Consider the following 27,944-nt stretch of genomic DNA (forward strand, 5'->3'; position numbering starts at 1 on the left):
TCCTCCCTCCAGGTTCTCCCTCCAGTCCGGATCTGCACGAGTCTCCTTCCACTCCGGAGCGGCCAGAGTCTCCCTTCACTCCGGAGCGGCCAGAGTCTCCCTTCACTCCGGAGCGGCCAGAGTCGCCCTTCACTCCGGAGCGGCCAGAGTCGCCCTTCACTCCGGAGCGGCCAGAGTCTCCCTTCACTCCGGAGCGGCCAGAGTCCCGGAGCAGAGTCTTCACTCCGGAGCGGAGCCAGAGTTGGAGCCCAGAGTCACTTCACTCCGGAGCGGCCAGAGTCTCCCTTCCCCACAGTCCGGCGCAGCGGCCCCTCAGAGGCGCCCCGTCTCCCAGCTTCACCTCCGGAGCGGTGGAGCCAGAGTCGCCCTCCCCTCAGAGTCTCCGGAGGGGGCGGCCAGCCCTGAGTCTTTGCCCTTCATTCTATGTTTGTATGTCTAGGTGATGTTTCGGCCAGTCTTTCCACACCTCTGCAACCTTCTTCCTATGAATGCTGTTCACAGACAACAGACAACATGGAAAGCGGCAACACATGCGTCGGTGTATTGCACAAGATTTTCCCAACTCAGGAGCTCATGCTTTCTGAGGATGATGGCTATTAGGCGTCCTATCAAGCACTTTGAGAGCCTGTTTGTAGACAGACTGAATAGGTTTTAATGTTGTACAGCAAGCTTGGGCCCAACTACTCAAGCAGTATGTTAAGTGGGAGAGTATCATAGATTTTAAGTACAGTTTTACTACCTCTGTAGTCAAACAATTTCGTTTAAACTGGAAATTAGCTAGGTTTAATTTGGTTATTTGAATGACTTCTTTCACATGCTTTTTAGATGAGAGGTTTGAATCAAGTATGATGCCAAGGTACTTAAAATCATCAGATACCACCTGGAGCTTCTCCCCTGACACATAGACACCTGGCTCAGTAGCATCTGTTGCCCTCTTTGTGAAAAACATGCAGTTTTTTTCACATTGAGATGCAAACACAAGTCAATGAGCCACTTTGTAATTCTGGACCATTACAGTAGTTAATTTTTGTGCAGCTTGTTGTTTGCTCTTTGCACATGCACATATATCACCGTATCATGCATACATTTGAACTTCAGACCATTAATGTACAGGCTGAACAGAAGGGGCCCCAGTATTTTATTTAATTTTTAAATTTTACCCCCTTTATCTCCCCAATTGTTTAGTAGCTACTATCTTGTCTCATCGCTACAACTCCCATACAGGCTCGGGAGAGACGAAGGTCATGCGTCCTCCGAAACACAATCCAACCAAGCCACATTGCTTCTTAACACAGCGCCATCCAATCCGGAAGCCAGCCGCACCAATGTGTCGGACACCGTGCACCTGGCAACCTTGGTTAGCACGCACTGCACCTGGCCCGCCACAGGAGTCACTGGTGCGCGATGAGACAAGGATTTTCCCCACAACTAAATAATTTCTGCACAAACTGTCAGAAACCATCTCAGGGAAGGCCATCTGTTTGCTCATAATCCTCACAGGGGTCTTGACCTGACTGCTCTTCACGGATTAATCCCAGTTTCAACTGTACCGGGCAGAAGGCAGACTGTTATGGCGTTGTGTGGGCGAGCTGTTTGCTGATGTCAACGTTGTGAACAGAGTGCCCCATGGTGGTTGTGGGGTTATGGTATGGGCAGGCATAAGCTACAGACAACAAACACAATTGCATTTTATAGATGACACTTTGAATGCACAGAGATACCGTGGCGAGATCCTGAGGCCCACTGTCGTGCCATTCATCCGCCAACATCATGTTTCAGCACAATATTGCACAACCCCATTCCTGGAATGTGAAAATGTCCCAGTTGTCCCATTGATAATGTTAGGGAAGCTCTGGATCGATAGGTAAGTCAGCGTGTTGCAGTTCCCACCAATATCCGGCAACTTCGCGCAGCCATTGAAGGAGTGGGGCAACATTCCAGAAACAACAGCCTGATCAACTCTGAGAAGCAGATGTTGCATGGCATGAGGCAAATGGTGGTCACACCAGATACCGACTGGTTTTCCAATCCATGCCTTTTTTAATGCGTCTGTGACCAACAGATGCATATGTATTCCCAGTCATGTGAAAACCATAGATAAAGGCCTATTGAATGCATTTCAATTGACCGATTTTCTTATATGATCTGTAACTCCGTAAGATCTTTGAAATTGTTGCATATTGAGTCTATATTTTTGTTTAGTGTACATTCCATAACAAGTGAAAGCAAAGGGAGTCTGGTTAAAACTCAAATCATATTTTAATTATTGATGTACTAGGTGAAAGTACAGTATCAGTATGTAAGCAGTTACAGTACATTTCATTGTTTAATGCAATATGGCAAAATCCTACTCTGTAGTCCTTTTAAGTTGCTCACTGCCAGAATGTTGTGAACCATAAGCGATTTTATTAGATTTATGTAAAAAGGTTAATGCCTTGTTCATTGATGGCTAATATTGAGTTCTGTTTAACAGTATCAGTGTAATAAAAGCGAATTACTCTACCAAAGCATTATGTAAAAGTATAGCAAAATGCTATCACAATACGCACTCATTACAAAACAAAGGATTGTCAGTATTATCAATAAAAATGACATACAACCCATTACTGAAATGATAACATTTATTCAAACTGCATTCATTTTGTTGGTTATAAACTGAAACCATAATGCTTTGACACTGAAGCAGAAAATGAAAAAAACAAACAATTAAAACTATATAAAATGTGAAGCAAACATTTCTGAATTCAATTTCCCTCCACCCAGACCAAGCCTCTATAATACATCTGTCCTGCAGCGTGTGCCGTCCTTTGGTCTGACATGCGTGTTTGGAAACATGCGAGTGCAAGACCAAGTCAAGTTTCAGCGCTTGATTAAGATGGCGGCAAGGATAATTTGTATGGATCAAGAATCAGCCACCAACCTATACACAAAACTAAAACGTGAAAGCATTTTACAGGACAGTACACATCCCCTTCACTCAAAACTCAGCCGGACAAGGGGAAAGAGACTTCTTCAAAAGAAAATCAAAACAGATAGATATGGGGACTCTTATTCCAACACTCATTAGGCTGTATAAGTGTCTGTTGGTCCCTCGAATCTTCAGCATATTGGACTTTCATTTTAAATGTGTAGCTATAGCACTTTGAATGAATTATATTGTGTCGTTTCTCATGTACAGTCTTCAGCACATGACCAAATTAATTTCCCCCGATGGGATAATAAAGTGGATCTAAATGCAGTTTCCTGCAGTCTACAGTAGGGCACAAATGAAAGATAAATATGGTTATTTTAAAACAAAATGACTTTCATATGACTATTTTTTCACCCATTAGCAACTTCATTCATTTTTGCAGATGATCAGATATTCAGGTAGGGCCTGGTGACCATTGAAGATGACATAGGTGTCCACACCCCCTTTCACGCTGTCATAAAGAGTGATGGGGTCTCCACTGGGCATCACCGGTGGCACAATAAGATCTGGTGAACCATGTGTGGAATTCCCTGTCAGCACTTGCGCCTCAACGAAGTACAGGTATGCCTCGTCTGCCAAGCCTTTCCACTGCTTCTTTGCCCCATCCACGCTGCCACTGAAGTAGATCCCCTCTCCATAGATTTTCTCTACGGATAAAAGTAACACAATAATGAAATTAAAGATGCACTATCCAGAAATCGCTCCATTTCCTGGTTGCTAAAATTTGAATAGTTGGCCTAATTTCAGTTTGTGACAAAACATGCAAGTATAGTGTAATCATTGTAACATCTAACCCACTGAAATATATTCTCCACAACCAAAAATGTATTTTCAGCTGTTCAAAGCTGGTATTCAAAACCTAAACTTAAGAACAGGAAGCACAGAATTAGAACAAATCTGCACTTCTTAGACTTGCTTTCAATGAGTGACAGATCTATAAAACACATTTTTATGTGAATTTGGTTGAGTCTAGAATATTCAGAGGTGGAAACTTTGTGGGAATTACCATGTTAAATGTAGATGTTTTTTTGCATTGGATATAAACTCAGCAAAAAAAGAAACATCCTCACACTGTCAACTGCTTTTGTCTTCTACAAATTTAACATGAGTAAATATTTGTATGAACATAAAAATCAACAGACACACTGAACAAGTTCCACAGACATGTGACTGACAGAAATTGAATAATGTGTCCCTGAACAAAGGGTGTGTGGCCACAACCTGCCACAAGCTACATTAAGTACTATGGTGCATCTCCTCCTCATGGACTGCACCAGTTGTCAGTTCTTGCTGTGAGATGTTACCCCACTATTCCACCAAGGCACCTGCAAGTTCCCGGACATTTCGGGGGGGGAGGGGGGGGGAGGGGGGGGGGGGGTGGCCCTATCCCTCACCCTCCAATCCAACATGTCCCAGACGTGCTCAATGGGATTGAGATCCGGGCTCTTCGCTGGCCATGGCAAAACACTGACATTCCTGTCTTGCAGGAAATCACGCACAGGACGAGCAGCATGGTTGGTGGCATTGTCATGCTGGAGGGTCATGTCAGGATGAGCCTGCAGGAAGGGTACCACATGAGGGAGGAAGAGGTCTACCCTGTAACGCACAGCATTGAGTTTGCCTGGAATGAAAACAAGCTCAGTCCGATGATGCTGTGACACACCGCCCCAGACCCTGACGGACACTCCACCTCCAAATTGATCCCGCTCCAGAATACAGGCCTCGGTGTAACGCGCAATCCTTCAACGATAAACGAGAATCCGACCATCACCCCTGGTAAGATAAAACCGTGACTTGTCGTCAAAGAGCACTTTTTGCCAGTCCTGTCTGGTCCAGCGACGGTTGGTTTGTGCCCATAGGCAACGTTGTTGCCGGTGATGTCTGGTGAGGACCTGCCTTACAACAGGCCTACAATCCCTCAGTCCAGCCTCTCTCAGCCGATTGCAGACAATCTGAGCACTGATGGAGGGATATTGCGTTCCTGGTGTAACTCGGGCAGTTGTTGCCATCCTGTACCTGTCCTGCAGGTGTGATGTTCAGATGTCCCGATCCTGTGCAGGTGTTACACGTGGGCTGCCACTGCGAGGATGATCAGCTGTCCGTCCTGTCTCCCTGTAGCGCTGTCTTATGCATCTCACAGAAAGGACGTTGCAATTTATTGCTTTGGCCACATCTGCAGTCCTCATGCCTCCTTGAAGCATGCCTAAGGCACTTTCACGCAGATGAGCAGGGACCCTGGGCTTCTTTCTTTTGGTGTTTTTCAGTCAGTAAAAAGGCCTCTTCAGTGCCCTAAGTTTTCAGAACTGTGACCTTAATTGCCTACCGTCTAAGCTGTTAGTGTCTTAATGACCGTTCCACAGGTGCATGTTCATTAATTGTTATGGTTCATTGAACAAGCATGGGAAACAGTGTTTAAACCCTTTACAATTAAGATATGTGAAATTTAGATTTTTACAAATTATCTTTGAAAGACAGGGTCCTGGAAAATGTCAGTTTCTTTTTTTGTTGAGTTTATTTACCATATGGCGACAGAAACAAACATTTGACCTTATCATAAGTAGACATAATTGCAAATGATTAAATCCTTCCAATAGAAAAAACAAACGAGTTACAAATTGAACTTTAATTCAATGAGTTTACTCTTCACATGGGATGATTTCACTGAACAAAATAAATAAATATTGAATGATTCCCAATGCTCAATTACATCTCCCAAAAATGTTTTCAACATACATCTGGAAAATGATAGTCTAGAAACTAAAGCTTTGGTTGTCTTCCTCTCAGGCTTCCATGTCTTCTCTTTGGACCTCCTCAATGTCCACCTCTTGAACATCAGACTCTGAGGCCTCATCTTCACTGTCACTTTCCAACCTTGTTGAGGATGGCTCGTTGTCAGGCTCAAAAAGCCTCAAATTTGCCCAGATAGCCACCCATTTTTCAACCTTTGTATTGGTCAACCTGTTGCGTGCTTTGGTGTGTGTTCCAAAACAAGAACCAGTTGCGCTGAGGCGACTGATGTTGGTGGGATTTGGAGGATGATGGAGGCAACAGGGGAAAGAGCCTCAGATCCACAATGTCCCTTCCACCAGGTGGCTGATGAGATCCGTTGGCACAACTAGCATATTGCATCTCCATCCCGAAGTCCTTGCTTGGAAGTGTACACCAGACTGCCAAGAACCTTGCCTTCATCCAGGCCAAAGTGGCAAGACACAGTAGTGATGGCACCATAGGCCTTGATCTCTGCACCAGACAGGATGCTCTTGCCAGGATACTTGGGAGTCCAACATGTATGCTGCGGCATCTATGGGCATCAGGCTTAAGTCTTCACACTTTTTGATGTATTTCAGAACAGCAGTTTCCTCTGCTTGGAGCAACAGTGAAGTGGGCAGGGCAGTACGGATTTATCTTACATCTGCAAGCAGAGTCTGAACATCAGACAGGATGGCATTGTTCTCCCTCAAGCTGTGCAATGGCTACTGCTATAGGTTTCAGGAGTTTCAGGCTGCTTACCTCTCTCTCCCAAAATACATAATCCAGGAGGATCCTCTTGATGGGGCTGTCCATATCGGCAGACTGTGATATGGCCATTTCTTGGAGCGACTCCTTCCCCTCCAGGAGACTGTCAAACATGATTACAACACCACCCCAACGTGTGTTGCTGGGCAGCATCAATGTGGTTGGCTCTCTTGTACAGTGTATCCATTGTGTTCAGTGTCATGATGCCCTTGAGGAGCAGATTCAATGCATGAGCAGCAAAGTCAATGGGTGTGATGGGAGGGTAGGACACCACTTTAGACCAAGCAGCCTTCATGTTCGCAGCATTGTCCGTCACCAGTTCAAATGCCTTCTGTGGTACAAGGTCATTGCAGATGAGCTGAAGGCAGTCATCAATGTAGAGATCGGTGCATCTTGCCCCTTGTGTGTCTGTGCTCTTGTAGAATACTGGTTGAGGAGTGGAAATGTAGTTAATTATTCCCTGCCCACGAACATTCGACCAACCATCAGAGATGACTGCAATACAGTCTGCTTTCTCTAGGACTTGCTTGACCTTCACTTGAACTCTGCAACCAGTAAATGAGTAGATTAAGCATCTCTGGTTGGAGGGGTGTATGCTGGGCGAAGAAAATTCAGAAATATCTTCCAATACACATTGCCTGTGAGCAGAGGTGAACCAGTTGCATACACAGCTTAAGCAAGACATTCATCAGCATTTCCTTGACTACATTCCTCCATTGAGTCAAAAAACCTTCTGATTCCAGGAGGACCATGAGCTGTTGCTATCGATAAGTTGTCATTCATCATTTTCACCTCAAATAGAAGTATAGGGACTTTTGTCAGAGGTTGCTTGCTGTGAGCACTGAGGGAACTTTATGCACTTGGCCAGATGATTCTGCATCTTTGTTGCATTCTTCACATATGATTTGACACAGTATTCGCAAATGTACACAGCTTCTCCTTCTACATTTGCTGCAGTGAAAGGTCTCCACACATCAGATGGTGCCCGTGCAATGTTCCTGTAGAGATAAGCGGGGGCAAAAATGAGTGCAAAAAACAAATACAATTCCATGTACAGATAAATTGTTAAGCAGTTAGATTAAACTCCTCTTTTGTAAGATACATCTTTTTAAATGAAGCATGTATGGAAACAGGCAAATTCACACTCCTTAGCAGGCTCAAATAAGCTAAAACCCACATGGTAGCAAATACTAACTAGCAGAAATTGTTAACAAGTTAGAAATGATTTAAACACTTTGTTGTAGGCTACTATTTACTAGTTAACAAAAAATCACATGTAATATAAAATATATTCACCCCACCGAGTATTTTAATCAAGACTTACCAGAAAGCATGTAGTCCTTGGCACAGACCGTGTAGAAGTGTGGGCTCAATAGCATCTCATTAGTGTGCAAGATCTTGAGAATCTGCACATGTGATGGAAGAATGCACTTTGCATGCAGAGGGTAAGCAAAATTCCCAGGCTTAAGTTCCCATGAAAAAGTTTATGAAAGTTTCTGACAATTTGCAACCCTAGTTGGGTCACCCAGAAGGTTACATATTGCAGTAATTCATTAAATTAATTGCTTCACAACAATTATTTCAGAGATATTCTTCAAACACAGTGCTGGTTCCATAAAAATAGAACACAAAGAATGTCATTAGAATGAATAGAATTTGTTTTTATTCAAGGGTTGCACCTCTGTTAATCGGTTGCCCCATGCCATTGTTATCAAAGTTCTACAGACGCCTCAGCCATAGTTGCGCCCAAAAGTCAAGTCGTGACCAGTCATTCTGAACAGGGGCTAGTGACTATTTGGTCTAAATTACACTGTAGCGGCCAGGTAATACGATGGCATTGCTAAAGTAGGCAAATTATTAGGCGGAAACAACTTTGCCATCATTATGATGTCGTCAAATTTACTTTAGACAGCAATGTTGACTTTAGTGGGCAAAGTTCATCAGCTCCAATTGAGAATGCATTAAGCAGAATATGCAGTTGCAATATTGTGACGCAATGTACATCTCATGAATAGGTGGCTTCTCTCTTACCTTCAGGTGGTGCAAACTCCCTCTGGAAGCCCACTCTGGTGAGCAGATGACAGTATTGCGCTGGCAGGCGCTGGTACATTCGCTGAGAGGTAGACACGTCCAACTGCTTCTTTTTAAGCTCGAAGACCTGCTTCAGGGCACGGTTCTCCACTTTCTCAACCTGTAACACATTTTCCATAACCATATGTGATTGGTTATCAAGCAGTTAATATCACAGATTGCACCTTTAATGTTAAATCTTTTGTTTCTTGTGTAGACACTCACCCTGACAATATTAAGACTGGAAAAATTCCGCTGTCTTTGTCTATAGTCAGAACTGCTCTCGTCGACAGGCTTCCTTGCTGAACTAGTGGAAGTGTTCAGGCCCATGTCAGTCTCTTCTGCTTTTGCGAAATCCTCTTGGACTTCGCAGCACATGGCTTCCACCTCTAATACAGCAGCTGTGACATCTCTAGAAGCCCCATGGATGTTCACACCGGCACAACCATCTTTGAAGAACACCTTAAAGGAAACTTTGAACTTGGTCTGAACGGTCAGCAGCTTTCCAATCTCATGTTCACCAAAGTGCTGGATGAAATTGTTGCGAATGGTGAAGACCTTCTTGGAGACAGGGTAGAAAACAGAACACAACCAGGACCTGGCCTCTCTCAATGTCTCATCAAAGGCACTGCTGAGCTCGATATATGGTTGTGTGCTTTCCCTTGGATCTCTGGAGTCAAAATGGCCAGTTGTGGGCTCAAATACTTGCAGACGAGACACAAAAAATTATAATTTCATCCAAAATACTACATGCATAGTGCAAAAACCGTTGTAATAAATATGTTGTATCAAGAGTTCTGTTAACACACAAATGATAATAACATACCACTTCTACTACTTTTGACTGGGATCTCACCTTGAGCGGAGGCACTGTTGAAGGAGCTAGAATATTGTGTTGCGCCTTGAAGAGATTTCAGTTGGTCTTCAAAAGCCTGTGGAAAAGAGCAGAAATATGTGATGACTGGTAACTAGGCTATATCAACTCTGGTGTCCATAAGAAGACAGACAGGAAAGAAATGAAGTATTTTGGTTTAGAAATGTATCATATTCGCAACTCTTCAGTTCAAAAACGGCTAAGTCATTTAATTTCAAAAGAGTGAAATCGTCAAAGAGCTGTGGGACGATTACCAGGCCACGAAGGATTAGTATAAAAATGACTGACAATACTTTGATCATAATAATAATACTTTTACCCTATATGTCTCAGTGTCCTCTGGATATATAACATAATGGATATCCATGTTCATGCCATTGTTTTGCTTGGCAAATTTCACTGCTGTGTCCATCATAATCTGGGCAACCTCTTGCTTGTTGAAGCCCAACACACCAGTACCAATGGCTGGGAAGGAGATTGATGACAGCTGTTTTTTTTGGGCCATGCCCAGACACTTTGAGATGATGTCACCAAGAATCTGTCATGACAAGAATACAGAAAGCTTACAAATTACTTGTCCAGTTTCTAATTCTATATGTTGTACTTATGGACTAGAGACATAGTAAAATATAGTTAGATCTTTGAAAAACTACTCTTAACATATTGCTAGGAACAGTAAGGTAGGATAACAGTTGTTTGATATCAACAGTAGATTTTTGTATTTTTGCCTTATTTGCATTTACCTTTTGAGACTCAATACTTTGGTTTTGATTTTTGTAAGGACATATCGTGTGATACACATAAGTGCATAACAGGTTGTGTCCTTTGGTCTCTATAACGTCGCCATAACTTTTAGAGTTGCCTTTTCTAGATATCTCCTTCTGGATGCCTTTTCCAGCCTCTTGACAAATTGCTTTGGATATTGCCCTGGATGACAAATTAAGCTCGCCAGAAATTGTGTTCACAATGGCGCCCGTCTGTCAATAGAAGATGAGCAAGCTAGAATATCAGTTCATCACAGTTAAGCTTTTCATAGGTTTGAAAATATACACTACCGTTCAAAAGTTTAGGGTCACTTAGAAATGTCCTTGTTTTTGAAAGAGAAGATTAAAATTGATCAGAAACACAGCGTAGACATTGTTAATGTCGTAAATGACTGGAAATGTATCTGGAAATGGCAGATTTTTTAATGGAATATCTACATAGGGGTACAGAGGTCCATTATCAACAACCATCACTCCTGTGTTCCAATGGCACGTTGTGTTAGCTAATCCAAGTACATCATTTTAAAAAGGCTAATTGATCATTAGAAAACCCTTTTGCAATTATGTTAGCACAGCTGAAAACTGTTTTGATTAAATAAGCAATAAAACGGGCCTTCTTTAGACTAGTTGAGTATCTGGAGCATCAGCATTTTTGGGTTAGATTACAGGCTCAAAATGGCCAGAAACAAAGACCTTCCTTCTGAAACTCGTCAGTCTATTCTTGTTCTAAGAAATGAAGACTATTCCATGCGAGACGTTGTCAAGAAACTGAAGATCTTGTACAACGCTGTGTACAACTCCCTTCACAGAACAACGCAAACTGTCTCTAACCAGAATTGAAAGAGGAGTGCGAGGCCCCGGTGCACAACTGAGCAAGACGACAAGTACATTAGTGTCCAGTTTGAAAAGATGCCTCACAAGTCCTCAACTGGCAGCTTCATTAAATAGTACCCGCAAAACACCAGTCGCAACGTCAACAGTGAAGAGGCGACTCCGGGATGCTGGCCTTCTAGGTAGAGTTGCAAAGAAAAAGCCATATCTCAGACTGGCCAATGAAAAGATTAAGATGAGCAAAAGGTCACTGGACAGAGGAACTCTGCCTAGAAGGCCAGCATCCCAGTCGCCTCTTCACTGCTGACGTTGCAACTGTTTTTTTGCGGGTACTATTTAATGAAGCTGCAGAGATCTTCACGAGATCTTCAGTTTCTTGGCAATTTCTGGTAGGGAATAGCCTTCATTTCTCAGAACAAGAATAGACTTGACGAGTTTCAGAAGAAAGTACTTTGTTTCTGGAAATTGAGCCTGTAATCGAACCCACAAATGCTGATGCTCCAGATACTTAACTAGTCTAGAGAAGGCCAGTTTTATTGCTTCTTAATCACCACAACAGTTTTCAGCTGTGCTAAAATTATTGCAAAAGGGTTTTCTAATGATCAATTAGCTTTTTAAAATTATAAACTTGGATAAGGCAACACAACGTGTCATTGGAACACAGGAGTGATGGTTGCTGATAAATGGGCCTCTGTACACATTCCATAAATATATATATATATATATATTTTTTTTTTTTTATCTGCCGTTTCCAGCTACAATAGTCATTCACACCATTAACAATGTCTACACTGTATTTCTGATCAATTTGGTTATTTTTGTTTTCTTTCAAAAACAAGGAAATGTCTTACTGATCATAAAACTTTTAAAAAACGGTAGTCTATGTTCCAAATGCTGAAAATGAGCCAAATATCCACACACATTCCTCCATCAAATCATGTCTACTATTCAATTCTGATATTTATCATTATTTTACCTGCTGTCTCTGAATGTGTCCTTTTTTGAGATTCAGAGTGACATTGTTGATTTTCATTGAAGTTAAGCCTTTTCCGTGACTCACAATTTCACTGTATGAAACTTTAGGTGGCAGCCACTGAGCCGCCGCTGGTTGACTGTGTGAAACCGATGACACCAGTACTTCATGACATGCTCTCTCCATCTCCCTGACCGATGGGTCATCGTGATTGACCAGGCGAACCTCTAAAGGACCTCCGTTGTAAGTGTGATCATGGTAGCGTTTCAGGGTTTGAACAATGACATTTGCACAGAGTGGCAGGGGAAAGTTGAACAGGCCAGAACTTATGGCAGGAATGGCAACAGACTTCAGATTATTTTTTATCGTTATCTCCAGAATGTTATTAATTGCCGCTCTGAGTTTTGGTATGGCATTATCAACATCAGATTTTTTGCAGTTGTATGGTAGGCTTGGACCAACGGCATGAATGATCTTCTTGTATGGAAGGTTTCCAGATGGGGCGATTATGGCATCTCCCGTTAACAACTTTCCGTTGGCCTTTATGTACCGGTCACTCGCTCGCTGGATATCTGGGCCACCGGCATCGCTAAGCGCCTTGGCGAGACCTCCCCCATGACTGAGGTGCTCATTGGCCGCGTTGACCACAGCCTCTACGCCACAGTGAGTGGTAAGGTCGTCCCTCCATACAGACACCCTGAGGCCCTTGGACAGCAGGGTAGAAAACCTCATCTCAGGCTTCATGGACTGTCCTGCACCTGCACTGGCAACATCCACACCATGGAGCACGGCAGTGCATCCAAACTTGCTTTGCAGGGCGTAAGTCAGAGCTGGTCCACATTGGACCAGGATGCTCACTATCTCCTCCTCCAGAGGGAAATTATCTGAATTGGCCATGGCTCACACAATACAGGGTATCCAATGTTGTTCTGAGGACTGAGGAAAACATTTGAGCGTAAGAGGTCATATGCAATCAAGGCATACATTACACAAGTCAAATGAGCTTCTTATGAACATGACAACCTTTCATTATATAAAAGTTTTTTTTTTGTAATAGTCTACATTATGTAATTCCGATTCTATTATTTTTCAAGCACATGGCCTAGCTTACATTACCAACAAACTATCAAGGTGCATGTTGTTCTAATAACTAAATATGATTGTATCACCTATTAATTTGATCATTATGAAAACAATACTTTATTCACATCAGAGGAACTCTATAGGCTGGGACATCAGATCAAGCTGTTTTGCTGGAACAACACTGACCTTGAGGACTAGGCTATAATCAAAACTGAAAGTAAACTTACTTGACTGATATGGATAAATAAGTACATTTTAAAAAATAAATAAAGACAATAGTCAATCTCACAAGCCCAACAATAATGAATTTAATATTACATTCGAGCATAAATATAGCAGGGTGTAAATTAGGGTTGAACCCGATTACCGAGATTTTCCCGCACAAAACCACTCCATTTTCCCAGGATAAATAATTGCAAGAAAATGGTAAAGGATTTCTATGAACAGCATGGCATGAAATGGAACTGTTAAATGATATGTGATGTTTAAAATCTGGCTTCTCAACTGCCTCTGCATGATTAAATCAATGCTCAAGGTGGGGACGTGGTAACTTTGTTTGTGACAGGTAGGCCTACATTTGCTGCAGCATAGCCTATGCTACAGTAATATAAAGACTGAATGCGTTTCTAATTTACCCATCTCCGTCTGGCTTTCGGAGGGGGGGGTCACATTGGTTTTTTAATTGTAAAGATGTGCATTTACTTATTGCAGTTGCATTGTTTTTAAAAAACAGCCTAGCGCTTGAATATCGTTGCTTTAAAATCAGTGCGCGCATGAGCACTCTTTCTATCAACTCCATTCAAATTGCATCAAAAATAGATTATGTTTTAGGTATATCCATGTCCTAGCCTACCTCTTTCAGGTAATGCATTCAATGTAGTGTCGGCCATATATTTAGCTAATTAATGATGGGTTATAGTTACTAAGCTTCTAACTTAAAGCCTCAGTCTCTTGCGCAAAATGCAAGCGCATGAGCTCTGCTGGCCTCAACAACAACAAAAACACCCCTTAGCTCTTGGAGACCTATGCAGGAAAAGCTAGACTTTTTTTAGCATTTGTTATACCAATAGACTATTCAAATAATATTTTTGCTGAATGTTAAATACAGCAGCCAATAGAACTCACGGGTAGATTGAAAGAAGAGCTAATGCATGATGGCGGTAGGCTACAGCAGTTATTTATTCAGATCTGTAACCATTAAAGCGTCGCCTTCTGCATCTAATTCTAGTCCTATATTGTTCAAGGATGTCATTAGAAAGACGAAGATGAAGACAACTAAACCAGTTTCATTTCTGTTTAAAGTGAATAAGGAATGAAGCAACAGTGAGAGAAAGAGTCAGCCTACTAATTATACAAATAGGCCACATTATATTTTAAAATCAAATTTGCTAGCCTATACTTGCAACTTTGTAGGCTGCAACAGAATGGTGGTTTGAACTGTGTGTAATTCCAGTACAATAACAGTTCACACTCAAAATAACCTACTGGAGCTAGTTTCACTTAATTACTCGAGACAGCATATACAGTGCATTCGGAAATAAAGTATTTAGACCACTTGACTATTTTTGCATGTTTATGTTACAGCCGTATTCTAAAATTGATTAAAGGAATAAAAACCTTCCCCCAATCTACACACAATCCCCCATAATGACAAAACCTGTTTTTGCTTTTAGAAATGTTTGCAAAAAACATTTGGGGTATTCCTCCCATTCTTCTCTACAGATCCTCACAAGCTGTGTCAGGTTGGATGGGGTGTGTCGCTGCGCAGCTAATCCCAGGTTTATCTGGAGATGTTAGATGTGGTTCAAGCCTGGGCACTGGCTGGATCACTCAAGGACATTCAGAGACTTGTCCTGAAGCCACTTCTGTGTTGTCTTGGCTGTGTGCTTAGGGTCATTGTCCTGTTGGAAGGTGAACCTTTGCTCCAGTCTGAGGTCCTGAGTGCTCTAGAGCAGGTTTTCAGCAAGGATCTCTGTGCTTCGCTCCATTCAATCTTTCTCTTGATCCTGAGTAGTCTCCCAGTCCCTGCCGCTGAAAAAAAAAAAAAAACATCCCCACAGCATGATGCTGCCACCACCATACTTCACCGTAAGGATGGTGCCAGGTTTCCTCCAGATGTGATACTTGGCATTTCATCAGACCAGAGAATATTGTTTCCTCATGGTCTGAGAGTCTTTACGTGCCTTTTGGCAAACACCAAGCAGGCTGTCATGTGCATTTTACTGAGGAGTGGCTTCCGTCTAGCCATTCTACCATAAAGGCCTGATTGGTGGAGTGCTGCAGAGATGATTGTTCTATCTGGACAGAGGAACTCTGAAGCTCTGTCAGTGACCATTGGGTTCTTGGTCACATCCCTGACCAAGGCCATTCTCCCCGGTTTGCGCAGTTTATCCAGGCAGCCAGCTCTAGGAAGTGTCTTGGTGGTTCCAAACTTCTTCCATTTAAGAATGATGGAGGCCACTGTGTTCTTAGGGACCTTCAATACTGAAGAAATGTTTTGTTACCCTTCCCCAGATCTGTGCCTCGACACAATCCTATCTTGGAGCTCTACGGAGAATTCCTTCGACCTCATGGCTTGGTTTTTGCTCTGACATGCACTGTCAACTGTGGGACCTTACATAGACAGGTGTGTGCCTTGCCAAATCATGTCCAATCAACATGATTAGAGTCCACCTGTGGAAAATTAAGTCGTAGAAACAGGATGCACCGGAGCTCAATTTCAAGTCTCACAAGTTCAGGCCCTTTGCTGTAAGTAATGTATTTCTGTTTTTTTATTTGATCCATTTCAGAATAAGGCCATAAAGTAACAAAATGTGGAAAAACTAGACATTTGAGTATTTCGCTACATTGTACATCAAAAAGAGGAAGCGAAAGGGAGATGGTTTGTTCTAGAATGGTAGAAAGTGTAAGCAGACTGAGCTGTACGCCAGATCGAAGAGAGGAGGAGAAATGGAAGGGAATGAGGGTGAAGTATCGGAGGTGGTAGGTGTGGTGAAGTCTCGGAGCCCAAGGCTTGCACCGAGGTTCAGGATAAAGAGTAGTCTGGAGTGAAGTGAAGGGGGGACATTTCTTTTTTTTAAAGTGTTCCCTTGCCTTTTGGCTGAGACATGTGTGGTTTCAGGGTGGATGAAAACAGAGTTGGGTGCTGTGGAATCAGTGAGGGAAACCAGAAGTGGTTTGTGATAGTTTGTTTATGTTGATCAGAAGGAGCTCCACCTTAAACGAATGGTGGCAAGAGATGTGAATTGTTTTGCCAACAAAAGAAAAGGGTGCCATTGAAAGGAGTGATTATTGGGGTAGCAGTAAATGTGAAAGTTGACCAACTGAAGGGGAAGGGATGCACGATATATCGGTGAACATAACGGAATCAGACGATATAACAAAAATGCCAACATTGTTATAAGCCCAACATCTAGTTTAATGCCGACATTTATAACTGATGTCAAAGCTACCTGTATAAAAACATACGTACAGTTGAAGTCGGAAGTAAACAAACATTTAGTTGGAGTCATTAAAACTTGTTTTAACCAAGCACAAATTTCTTGTTAACAAACTATAGTTTTGCAAGTCGGTTAGGACATCTACTTTGTTGGAAAAATTACTTGTGTTATGCACAATTGTTTACAGACAGATTATTTCACTTATTCACTGTATCACAATTCCAGTGGGTCAGAAGTTTACATACACCAAGTTGACTGTGCCTTTAAAACCGCTTGAAAATTCCAGAACATTAGGTCATGGCTTTAGAAGCTTTGGATAGGCTAATTGACATCATTTGAGTCAATTGGAGGTGTACCTGTGGATGTACTTCAAGGCCTACCTTCAAACTCAGTGCCTCTTTGCTTGACATCATGTGAAAATGAAAAGAAATCAGACAAGACCTCAGGAAAAAAAATTGTAGACCTCCACAAATCTGGTTCATCCTTGGAAGCAATTTCCAAATGCCTGGGGGTACCATGTTCATCTGTTCAAACAACAGTACGCAAGTATAAACACCTCAGGATCATGCAGCCATCATACCGCTCAGGAGGAGATGCGTTCTGTCTCCTAGAGATGAACGTACTTTAGTGCAAAAAGTGCAAATCAATCCCAAAACAACAGCAAAAGGACCTTGTGAAGATGCTGGAGGAAACAGGTACAAAAGTATCTATTTCCACAGTAAAATGAGTCCTATATCGACATTACCCGAAAAGGCCGCTCAGCAAGGAAGAAGCCACTGTTCTAAAACCATCATTTAAAAAAGCCAGACTATGATTTGCAACTGCACATGGGGACAAAGATCATTCTTTTTGGAGAAATGTCCTCTGGTCTGATGAAACAAAAATAAAGCTGTTTGGCCATAATGACCATCGTTATGTTTGGAGGAAAAAGGAGGAGGCTTGCAAGCCGAAGAATACCATCCCAACTGTGAAGCACGGTGGTGGCAGCATCATGTTGTGGGGGTGCTTTGCTGCAGGAGGGCCTGGTTCCATTCACAAAATAGATGGCATCATGTGAAGGAAAATTATGTGGATATATTGAAGCAACATCTCAAGACATCAATCAGTAAGTTAAAGCTTGGTCGCAAATGGTTCTTCCAAATGGACAATGACCCCAAGCATACTTCCACAGTTGTTGCAAATGGCTTAACCTTTTTGGGATAAGGGGCAGCATTTTCACTTTGGATTAATCGTGTGCCCAGAGTGAACTGCCTCCTACTCTGTCCCAGATGCTAATATATGCATATTATTATTAGTGTTGGATAGAAAACACTCAAGTTTCTAAAACTGTTTGAATGATGTCTGAGTATAACAGAACTCATATGGCAGGCAAAAACTGAGAAAAATCCAACCAGGAAGTGAGACATCTGAGGTTTGTAGTTTTTCAAAGCTTGGCCTACCAAATGCACATTGGGATATGGGTGTGGTTGCACTTCCTAGGGCTTCCACTAGATGTCAACTGTCTTTAGAAACTGGTATGAGGATTCTACTATAAAGGAGGGGCTCATAAGACCTCTGAGTCAGTGGTCTGGCAGAGAGCCTTGGTCTCATGACACACGCTCCCGACAGAGTTACTTCTCGTTCCAGAGCTTTTCTGAAGACAAAAAGGAATTCTCTGGTTGGAACATTGATGTTTTATGTTAAAAACATCCTAACGATTGCTTAACAACACTGTCATCTCAGATTTAAAAAAAAATGCTTTTCAACCATAGCTACACAAGAATTTGTGTAAGAGTATTGATAGCTAGCATAGCATTAAGTCTAGCATTCAGCAGGCAACATTTTCACAAAAACAAGAAAAGCATTCAAATAAAATAATTTACCTTTGAAGAACTTTGGATGTTTTCAATGAGGAGACTCAGATAGCAAATGTTCCATTTTTACAAAAATATTATTTGTGTATGAGAAATCGCTCCGTTTTGTTCATTACGTTTGGCTAAGAAAAAGAAAAATGCAGTCTCTACAACACCGAACTTTCTACCAAATTAACTCCATAATATCGACAGAAACATGGCAAACATTGTTTAGAATCAATCCTCAAGGTGTTTTTCACATATCTATTCGATGATAAGTCACTCGTGGCAGTTTGGTTTCTCCTCTGTTCAAAATGGAACAATGCACGCACCTGGAGATTACGCAATAGTTTCGGAGGACACCGAGCGGACACCTGGTAAATGTAGTCTCTTATGGTCAATTTTCCAATGATATGCCTACAAATATGTCACAATGCTTCAAACACCTTGGGGAAAAGACAGAAAGTGTAGGCTCATTCCTTGCACATTCACAGCCATATAAGGAGACATTGGAACACAGCGCCTCAAATCTGGCTCCTTCCTGTATGAAATGTCATCTTGGTTTCGCCAGTAGCATTAGTTCTGTGGCACTCACAGACAATATCTTTACAGTTTTGGAAACATCAGAGTGTTTTCTTTCCAAAGCTGTATGCATAGTAGAGCATCTTTTCGTGACAAAATATCTGGTTTAACCTCTTAAGACTCTAGGGGCAGTATTTCATTTTTGGATAAAAAGACGTGCCCGTTTTAAGCGCAATATTTTGTCACGAAAAGATGCTCGACTATGCTTGGAATTGATCGTTTTGGAAAGAAGACACTGACGTTTCCAGAACTGCAAAGATTTTCACTGTGAGTGCCTTAGAACAAAAGCTTCAGGCAAAACCAAGATGTTTGAGCGACCAGGAAATGAACAGGATTTCTGAAGGTACGTTTTCCATGATCGCCTTATATGGCTGTGAATGCGACAGGAATGAACGGACACTTTCTAGCGTTTCCCCAACGTGTCTGCAGCATTGTGACGTATTTGTAGGCATATCATTGGAAGATTGACCATAAGAGACTACATTTACCAGGGGTCCCGCACTGTGTCTGTGTGGAAATTGGTGCGCAAAAGTCAGCTACCAGTATTTTTCCATCCGAATCAGAGAAGAATGCAGGCTTCTTCCATTTCAATGAAGAGATATGACAAAACACCTTGAGGATTGATTCAAACAACGTTTTCCATGTTTCAGTCGATATTATGGAGTTAATTCGGAAAAAAGTTTGACGTGTAGGTGACTGAATTTTCGGTTAGTTTCGGTAGCCAAATGCATAGTAACAAAACAGAACGTTGTGTCCTACACAAGAATCTTTCAGGAAAAACTGGACATCTGCTATGTAACTGAGAGTCTCCTCATTGAAACATCTGAAGTTCTTCAAAGGTAAATTATTTTATTTGATCCCTTTGCTGGTTTTTGTGAATATGTTGAGTGCTAAATGCTAACGCTAAATGCTAAGCTAGCTATCACCACTCTTACACAAATTATTGATTTTCTCTGGTTCTAAAGCATATTTTGAAAATCTGAGACGACAGGATTGTTAAGAAAAGGATAAGCTTGAGAGCAGGCATATTCATTTCATTTCATTTGCGATTTTTAGAAATCGCTAACGTTGCGTTATGGTAATGAGCTTGAGGCTGTAGTAACGCGACCGCATGTGGGATGGGGCGGGCTATGAGGTTAAAACGGGAACGTTTTTCATCCAAAAATGAAATACTGCCCCCAGAGGTTCAAGAGGTTAACAGTCTGATGACCTTGAGATAGAAGCTGTTTTTCAGTCTCTCGGTCCCAGCTTTGATGCACCTGTACTGACCTCGCCTTCTGGATGATAGCGGGGTGAACAGGCAGTGGCTCGGGTGGTTGTTGTCCTTGATGATCTTTATGGCCTTCCTGTAACATCGGGTGGTGTAGGTGTCCTGGAGGGCAGGTAGTTTGCCCCCGGTGATGCTTTGTGCAGACCTCACTACCCTCTGGAGAGCCTTACGGTTGTGGGCGGAGCAGTTGCCGTACCAGGCGGTGATACAGCCCGACAGGATGCTCTCGATTGTGAATCTGTAGAAGTTTCTGAGTGCTTTTGGTGACGAGCCGAATTTCTTCAGCCTCCTGGGGTTGAAGAGGCGCTGCTGCACCTTCTTCACGATGCTGTCTGTGTGGGTGGACCAATTCAGTTTGTCTGTGATGTGTATGCCGAGGAACTTCAAACTTACTACCCTCTCCACTACTGTCCCATCAATGTGGATAGGGGGTTGTTCCCTCTGCTGTTTCCTGAAGTCCACAATCATCTCCTTAGTTTTATTGACGTTGAGTGTGAGGTTATTTTCCTGACACCACACTCAGGGGGCCCTCACCTCCCCCTGTAGGCCGTCTCGTCGTTGTTGGTAATCAAGCCTACCACGGTTGTGTCGTCCGCAAACTTGATGATTGAGTTGGAGGCGTGCGTGGCCACGCAATCGTGGGTGAACAGGGAGTACAGGAGGGATCAGAACGCAGTGTTGAGGATCAGCGGGGTGGAGATGTTGTTACCTACCCTCACCACCTGGGGGCGTCCCATCAGGAAGTCCAGTACCCAGGGCAGGGTCGAGACCCAGGGTCTCGAGCTTGATGGCGAGTTTGGAGGGTACTATGGTGTTAAATGCTGAGCTGTAGTCGATGAATAGCATGTATTGTGTAACATGTCCTAGGATTGTCTTCTGATGAAGATCAAAGGTTAGTGATTCCTTTTATCTATATTTCTGCTTTTTGTGACTCCTATCTTTAGCTGGACAAATGGCTGTGTGTTTTTTCGACTTGGCAGTGATCTAACAATCATATGTTGTGCTTTAGCTGTAAAGCATTTTTTAAATGGGGCACGATGGGTAGATAAACATCTTGTTAATCTTTTATTTGCTGTATTGAACTTGTTAATGTGTGAAAGTTACATATTTCTAAAAAATATTTTAGAATTTTGCTCGCTGCCTTTTCTGCGGAATGTTGTCGAGCCTGCGCTAGAAAGGTTAAGGACAACAAAGTCAAGGCATTGGAGTGGCAAAGCCCTGACCTCAATCCTATAGAAAATGTGTAGATAGAACTATATAGCTACTGAAACAGATTGTGTTATTTGACATGTATCTTTATTGACACGCAAAGACCCAAACGGCATTCCATATAAATCCTGGTTGAGAATGAAACAACACAGCAAGTAAGTGAAAGAAGGGACATACGTAAATGCCAACAAAATAACCTTTGGTAAGTGTGGTGTGTGTGTAACCTTTATTTAACTAGGCAAGTCTTAAGAACAAATTCTTATTTACAATGATGGCCCCGCCGACGCTCGGCCAATTGTGCACCGCCCTATGGGACTCCCAGTCACGGCTGGAAGCGATACAGTCTGGATTCGAACCAGGGACTGTAGTGACACCTCTTGCAATAACTGTACCAGAATGCTTAAAAGGTCGCTAAAATTATTAAATATCGGTACCGTTTTTTTTTTAGGGCAAGGAACATATCGGATATCGGCGAACAATGTCATATCGGTGCATCACTAATTACCGGTGTTGGTGAAACTCGTCGTTTGGTGCAAAGCAGACAGGGTGGTGTGAGTGGTGAAAGAGAGTCGTCTGTTCTTTTGAGTTTTGATGAGTTTTTGCTTGACAAAGTGATGTTTGGATATAACTTATCCCGTACAAGCTTGTGCCAAATGCATTACATTGTTACAATTGTTAAGCTTATGGGCATGTCGCAGCAGTGTGTTGGAGGGAGGTTCCTAGGTGTGAGAAGTGTGCAGAAGGCGATGCGACAAAGGAATGGGTAGCATTGGGGAAAGTAGTGGTATGTGTTAATTGTAGTGGTGCAGAAGTGGCCAGTGCAAGAGAGGCAGGTTGAGGTTTCCAGGGTTAGAGTAGTGCAGAAGTTGTCCTATGCTGAGGCAATGAAGGAAGATGGGTCAAGGGGATGGATCAAATCTAATTTTATTAGTCACATGCGCCAAATACAACAGGTGATCTCACAGTGAAATGCTTACTTACGAGCCCATAACCAACAATGCAGTAAAAAAATAACACGGATAAGAATAAGAAAAAGTATCAAGTCATTAACCCACCGTTCCTAGGCCATCATTGAAAATAAGAATGTGTTCTTAACTTTAAAAAAACACAAACAGAAACATGGCAAACGTTTTTTATAATCAATCCTCAAGGTGTTTTTCAAATATCTATTCGATAATATATCAACCAGGACAATTGGCTTTTCAGTAGGAGTGAGAGGAAAATGACTACCTCTGTCTTTTACACAAGAATCACAGAGCCCTCAGCTGGCCACTTACATAATGTAGTCGTTTACACTCATTCTTCAACATAAAGGCGTGAAACGACATCAAAATGCTGTAGACACCTTAGGGAATACGTAGAAAAAGGAACCTGGTTGATATCCCTTTCGATGGCCAATAGGGGTGCATAGGAACACAACGGTTTCAAAATAAGAGGCATTTCCTGAATGGATTGTCCTCAGGGTTTCACCTGCAATATCAGTTCTGTTTTACTCACAGACAATATTTTGACAGTTTTGGAAACTTTAGAGTGTGTTCTATCCTAAGCTGTCAATGATATGCATATTCTAGCATCTGGTCCTGAGAAATAGGCGGTTTACTTTGGGAACGTTATTTTTCCAAAAATAAAAATAGTGCCCGTTGGTTACAAGAGGTTACCTGCCTTGTTCAGGGGCAGAACGACAGATTTTCACCTTGTCAGCGCGGGGGATCCAATCTTGCAACCTTACAGTTAACTAGTCCAACGCAATAACGACCTGCCTCTCTCTCATTGCACTCCACAGAGACTGCCAGTTACGCGAATGCAGTAAGCCAAGGTAAGTTGCTAGCTAGCATTAAACTTATCTTATAAAAAACAATCATAATCACTAGTTAACTACACATGGTTGATGATATTGCTAGATATTATCTAGCGTGTCCTGCGTTGCATATAATCTGACTGAGCATATAATCTGACTGAGCATACAAGTATCTAAGTATCTGACTGAGCGGTGGTAGGCAGAAACAGGCGTGTAAACATTTATACAAACAGCAATTTCATGTGTTTTGCCAGCAGCTCTTCGTTGTGCGTCAAGCATTGCGTTGTTTATGACTTCAAGCCTATCAACTTCTGAGATGGGGCTGGTGTAACCAAAGTGAAATGGCTAGCTAGTTAGCACTCGCTAATAGCGTTTCAAACATCACTCGCTCTTAGCCTTGCAGTGGTTGTTTCCCTTGCTCTGCATGGGTAACACTGCTTCGAGGGTGGCTGTTGTTGTGTTCCTGGTTCGAGCCCAGGGAGGAGCGAGGAGAGGGACGGAAGCTATACTGTTACACTGGCAATACTAAAGTGCCTATAAGAACATCCAATAGTCAAAGGTTAATGAAATACAAATGGTATAGAGTGAAAGTCCTATAATAACTAGAACCTAAAACTTCTTACCTGGGAATATTGAAGATTCATGTTAAAGGAACGACCAGCTTTCACATGTTCTCATATTCTGAGCGAAGAACTGAAACATTAGCTTTCTTACATAGCACATATTGCACTTTGTTTTTGCATTATTTAAACCAAATTGAACAGGTTTTATTATTTATTTGGCTAAATTGATTTTATTGATGTATTATATTAAGTTAAAATAAGTGTTCATTCAGCATTGTTGTAATTGTCATTATTACAAATACACTTTTTTTTAAATAAAAAATGGCCGATTAGTCGGTATCGGCTTTTTTGGTCCTCCAATAATCGGTATCGGCGTTGAAAAATCATAAATCGGTCGACCTCAAATTAATGTTCTCCACAAGACGATGAAATGGTACAAGACATTCTATCATTTCATCGACATTGCTGTAGTGAATGCATTCATCCTACACAAGGAAATGGCTAAGAGCTGTGGAAAGCCCCCCATCACACAGCTAGCCTTCAGAGAGCTGCTCATCAGGGAGCTTGCTGGCTACAGCGCCACGTTCTGGCCCCTCTCCCTCTGTCCCTTCTGCTCCTGCCACAAGTGGTGTTCATCTGCCCAAATGTATTTCTGCAGGCATGGATGTGCCTCAGGGCCAAAAGGGCACAGCATGGAGACGTCGTTGTGTTCTTTGCAAAATGAAGTCCCCCATCACCTGCACCACATGCTTGGTGACCCTCTGCTTTACAGCAGAAAGAGACTGCTATGGCACATGGCATCAGCAGCACAATATTGTGTAGAGGACTGAGGGTCTTCCAAATATTGAAAGTGTGTAAATAGCCACCCTTGATATTTTGTGAAAATATATATATTTCCCATTTTTTTGTGGGGGGGGGGTATTTTCTTTTAAATGTATACCTTCACCAATTTGGCCACATTTGGGCAACTTGTGGGACACCTGGATGACTTCATGCTAAATGTCATGTGGCACACCCATTCCAGAAGTTATCATTCTGAAACTTTGCACAAGTACTGTTGCCCTCATGTTTTTCACTGAAATTGAAGTCATTAAAGTGACTATGCATAGATGACAACAGAGAATAGCAGTGGTGTAAAAGAGGGGGAGAGGGCAATGCAAATAGTCTGGGTAGCCATTTGATTGAGTGTTCAGGAGTCTTATGGCTTGGGGGTAGAAGTTGTTTAGAAGCCTCATGGACCTAGACTTGGTGCTCCGGTACCGCTTGCCGTGCGGTAGCAGAGAGAACAGTCTATAACTGGGGTGACTGGAGTCTGACCATTTTTAGGGCCTTCCTCTGACACCGCCTGGTATAGAGGTCCTGGATGGCAGGAAGCTTGGCCCTGTTGATGTACTGGGCCGTTCGTACTACCCTCTGTAGTGCCTTGGGGTCGGAGGACGAGCAGTTGCCATACCAGGCAGTGATGCTCTTGATGGTGCAACTGCAGAACCTTTGAGGATCTGAGGACCCATGCCAAATATTTTCAGTCTCCTGAGGGGGGGGAAATAGGTTTTGTCGTGCCCTCTTCACGACTGTCTTGGTGTGCTTGGACCATATTAGTTTGTTGATGTGGACACCAAGGAACTTGAAGCTCTCAACCTGCTCCACTGCAGCCCAGTCAATTAGAATAGGGGCATGCTCGGTCCTCCTTTTCCTGTAGTTTGCAATCATCTCCTTTGTCTTGATCACGTTGAGGGAAAAGTTGTCCTGGCACCACATGGCCAGTTCTCTGACCTGATAAGCGTGGCACATGTTTTGTTACCTACCCTTACTACCTGGTGGCAGCCCGACAGGAAGTCCAGGATCCAGTTGCAGAGGGAGGTCTTTAGTCCCAGGTTCCTTAGCTTTGTGATGAGCTTTGAGGGCAATATGGTGTTGAACGCTGAGCTGTAGTCAATGAATAGCATTCTGTACATAGGTGTTCCTTTTGTCCAGGTGGGGAAGGGCAGTGTGGAGTGCAATAGAGATTGCATCATCGGTGGCTCTGTTTGGGCGGTATGCAAATTGGAGTGAGTCTAGGGTTTCTGAGATAATGGTGTTGATGTGAGCCATGACCAGCCTGTCAAAGCACTTCATGGCTACAGGTGTGAGTGCTACGGGTCGGTAGTCATTTACACAGGTTACCTTAGTGTTCTTGGGCACAGGGAGTATGGTGGTCTGTGTGAAACATTTTGGTATTAGACTCTGACAGGGAGAGGTTGAAAACGCATTTAAACCATCGTAGATGATGTTCCAACTTTACCACAGTGCCAGTTTACTTTTTATATTTTCAGAAAGTGAGCACTCAAGCGTTTCAATCGCAGGTGTGTATGCAATGCTCTGTCATGGTTGCTAAAGTTATACCCTGTTCCCTCAATTTCAGTTTGTGAGAGAACAAGCACTAACTGGTGCTGCTGGGAATCATCTAAATCGCAGTGTAATATTTTCAATAAGCAAAAATATTTTGTTTTAAAGTTGTTTGAAGCTGGTGGACCAAAACCGAAAGAGAGACTCAAGCGCGAGTCTTTTCCAAGTTACAGGAAATAAGATACAGGGGAGGGGAGATTGGTTTGGAATGCAGTTCTGTTTCAATTCACCTAGCTTCTTCACAGGGGTCAAATCCTGAGAAATTCTATGGGTGTGTTCGTAAATTCACTCTGGAATGTTTGAGTGGGCTCTAAGCCTTCGTAAATACATATCGCTCTCTGAGCGTTCAAAGCGCACACTGGAAGCTCTGGCCAAGGAGTAGTGTTGATCCATTATACACTAATGAGAGAACACCGAAATCTGACCATTCCTCTCGCCCTAGCATAGCCGGTTAGTCTGTTTATGTTATCTAGAGCGTTGGTGATTGGTCCCGTGCTGCAGGTAATTTAATTAAGTTTTACTGACATGGTCACAGTCAACGAGTGTTGCCAGTTCGTAAATTCCTCAGTTCTTCTGCGCTCTAGCACTCGGATGAGAGCACTTGACTCGGAGTAGATAGCCAGAGTGAATTTACGAACGCACAATGTGAAGCAGCATTAAACACTTTCCAAATGTCGGTCTTGTTAGACACATTTCCTCTCTGCTTTACACCTCATGTCAAAATAAAAATCCTGCACGTGCGCCATAAATGGACAACAAATAGCCTACTATCCATGCATCCAAAACACACACTCACTAGCAAAATACAGAAACGAGATATCTTTAAAACGAGCTTAATCTAACAATCCGTTTCCAGATGACAATATCCCTCCCATTGTCACGACGTACCTATTGTACTTTTACATTAATCGAACCAACCAGCAAAGTTGCAAAGAAATAGTGAAGCTGCGTAGTCTACTCACCTGACGGCAGCTAATGTTTATAGCAAAGGCAACTGACGAGTCGACTGAATATTCAAAAATATGGAATTCAATGCGTCGAGTCGTCGTCGACAAAACCTCAAAACTGAAAGAAATTATCAGTAAAATTACATTTAAACACGCCCCCGACTTGGAAGCGAAACATGTTTAGGCTACCGTTCTCCTAGCAGCAGGATATTATGCTGGCAACGCGATCGCGGATTTGTTTTTTTATTCAAAATAAGAGTCCCCCTGCAAAGACATGCTAAACTTTGGTTGTATCGATTTTTTGTCGGTCTAGGGTGACCACATGTTCCGTATTGTGCGGGATAGTCCCGACTTTTGGCCCTTTGTCCTGTGTCTCGCAATCATGTCCGCATTTTATCAACAAATTCAAAACATATCGTATTCCTGACAGACATTCCAACCTGTCTCTTGCAGTCACGTTATGGACAGAAACACCATACGGATGTGGTACTGGCAGTGGCGACCTGTCATCCGTCATTCAGAGCCCCACATTTTTTGCAAAATAAGATATATATATATATATAAATTGGGGGCTTGCCTGTTTTGATGTTATTTTGGCATTAATACTTGTCACATATCAATTTGCAAACAATTAAAAAAATAAAAATACAATTGAGTTAATAAAGCCGAAAACTAACAGGTAGCTCCAAAATGCAGGTGTTCAACCTAGCCCAGTGCTTTCTGTGTGGGTGGTGCTGGCCAGCAGAAAATAGGAGCATTGCACTGTGATTGGCTCAGTGTTCTGTCACTCAAAGGGACACTCGGTTACCCGCCCTTAGTCGACATAAAAAATGTAA

The 27,944-nt window shown here is 42.5% G+C and overlaps 1 protein-coding gene across 5 annotated transcripts; it reads right to left on the reverse strand.

Moving 5' to 3' along the window:
• Positions 1-2,603: 2,603 nt before the first annotated feature.
• parp9 (poly(ADP-ribose) polymerase family member 9) lies at positions 2,604-27,564 on the reverse strand. 5 transcript variants are annotated; one of them, XM_046356879.1, is made up of 8 exons: positions 27,124-27,563; positions 12,003-12,935; positions 10,175-10,408; positions 9,751-9,969; positions 9,384-9,489; positions 8,783-9,261; positions 8,519-8,678; positions 2,604-3,618 (listed from the first exon to the last, which is right to left on the reverse strand). In XM_046356879.1, exons 2-8 carry the CDS (start codon positions 12,894-12,896, stop codon positions 3,338-3,340), a joined length of 2,373 nt encoding a protein of 790 aa, XP_046212835.1. In that variant the 5' UTR covers positions 12,897-12,935; positions 27,124-27,563; the 3' UTR covers positions 2,604-3,337. The 5 variants fall into 5 exon arrangements, with proteins under 5 accessions (XP_046212835.1, XP_046212836.1, XP_046212837.1 ...); XM_046356880.1 differs by having other exon boundaries at positions 9,414-9,489; positions 27,124-27,562; XM_046356881.1 differs by lacking the exon at positions 10,175-10,408 and having other exon boundaries at positions 27,124-27,564.
• Between the last annotated feature and the right edge of the window lie 380 nt (positions 27,565-27,944).

Source organism: Oncorhynchus gorbuscha, linkage group LG07 (assembly GCF_021184085.1).
Source record: "Oncorhynchus gorbuscha isolate QuinsamMale2020 ecotype Even-year linkage group LG07, OgorEven_v1.0, whole genome shotgun sequence".
Classification (NCBI taxonomy): domain Eukaryota; kingdom Metazoa; phylum Chordata; class Actinopteri; order Salmoniformes; family Salmonidae; genus Oncorhynchus; species Oncorhynchus gorbuscha.

What these genes read in the sequence shown, in the direction of transcription:
- parp9 (XM_046356879.1), bottom strand. Translation starts at nt 12,896, where the DNA reads ATGGCCAATTCAGATAATTTCCCTCTGGAGGAGGAGATAGTGAGCATC. An exon ending in AGGACACTGAGACATATAGG is followed by an intron (nt 9,490 to 9,750) that starts GTAAAAGTATTA and finishes TCTTTTCCACAG; the next exon opens with GCTTTTGAAGACCAACTGAA. An exon ending in AGTCAAAAGTAGTAGAAGTG is followed by an intron (nt 9,262 to 9,383) that starts GTATGTTATTAT and finishes CTCGTCTGCAAG; the next exon opens with TATTTGAGCCCACAACTGGC.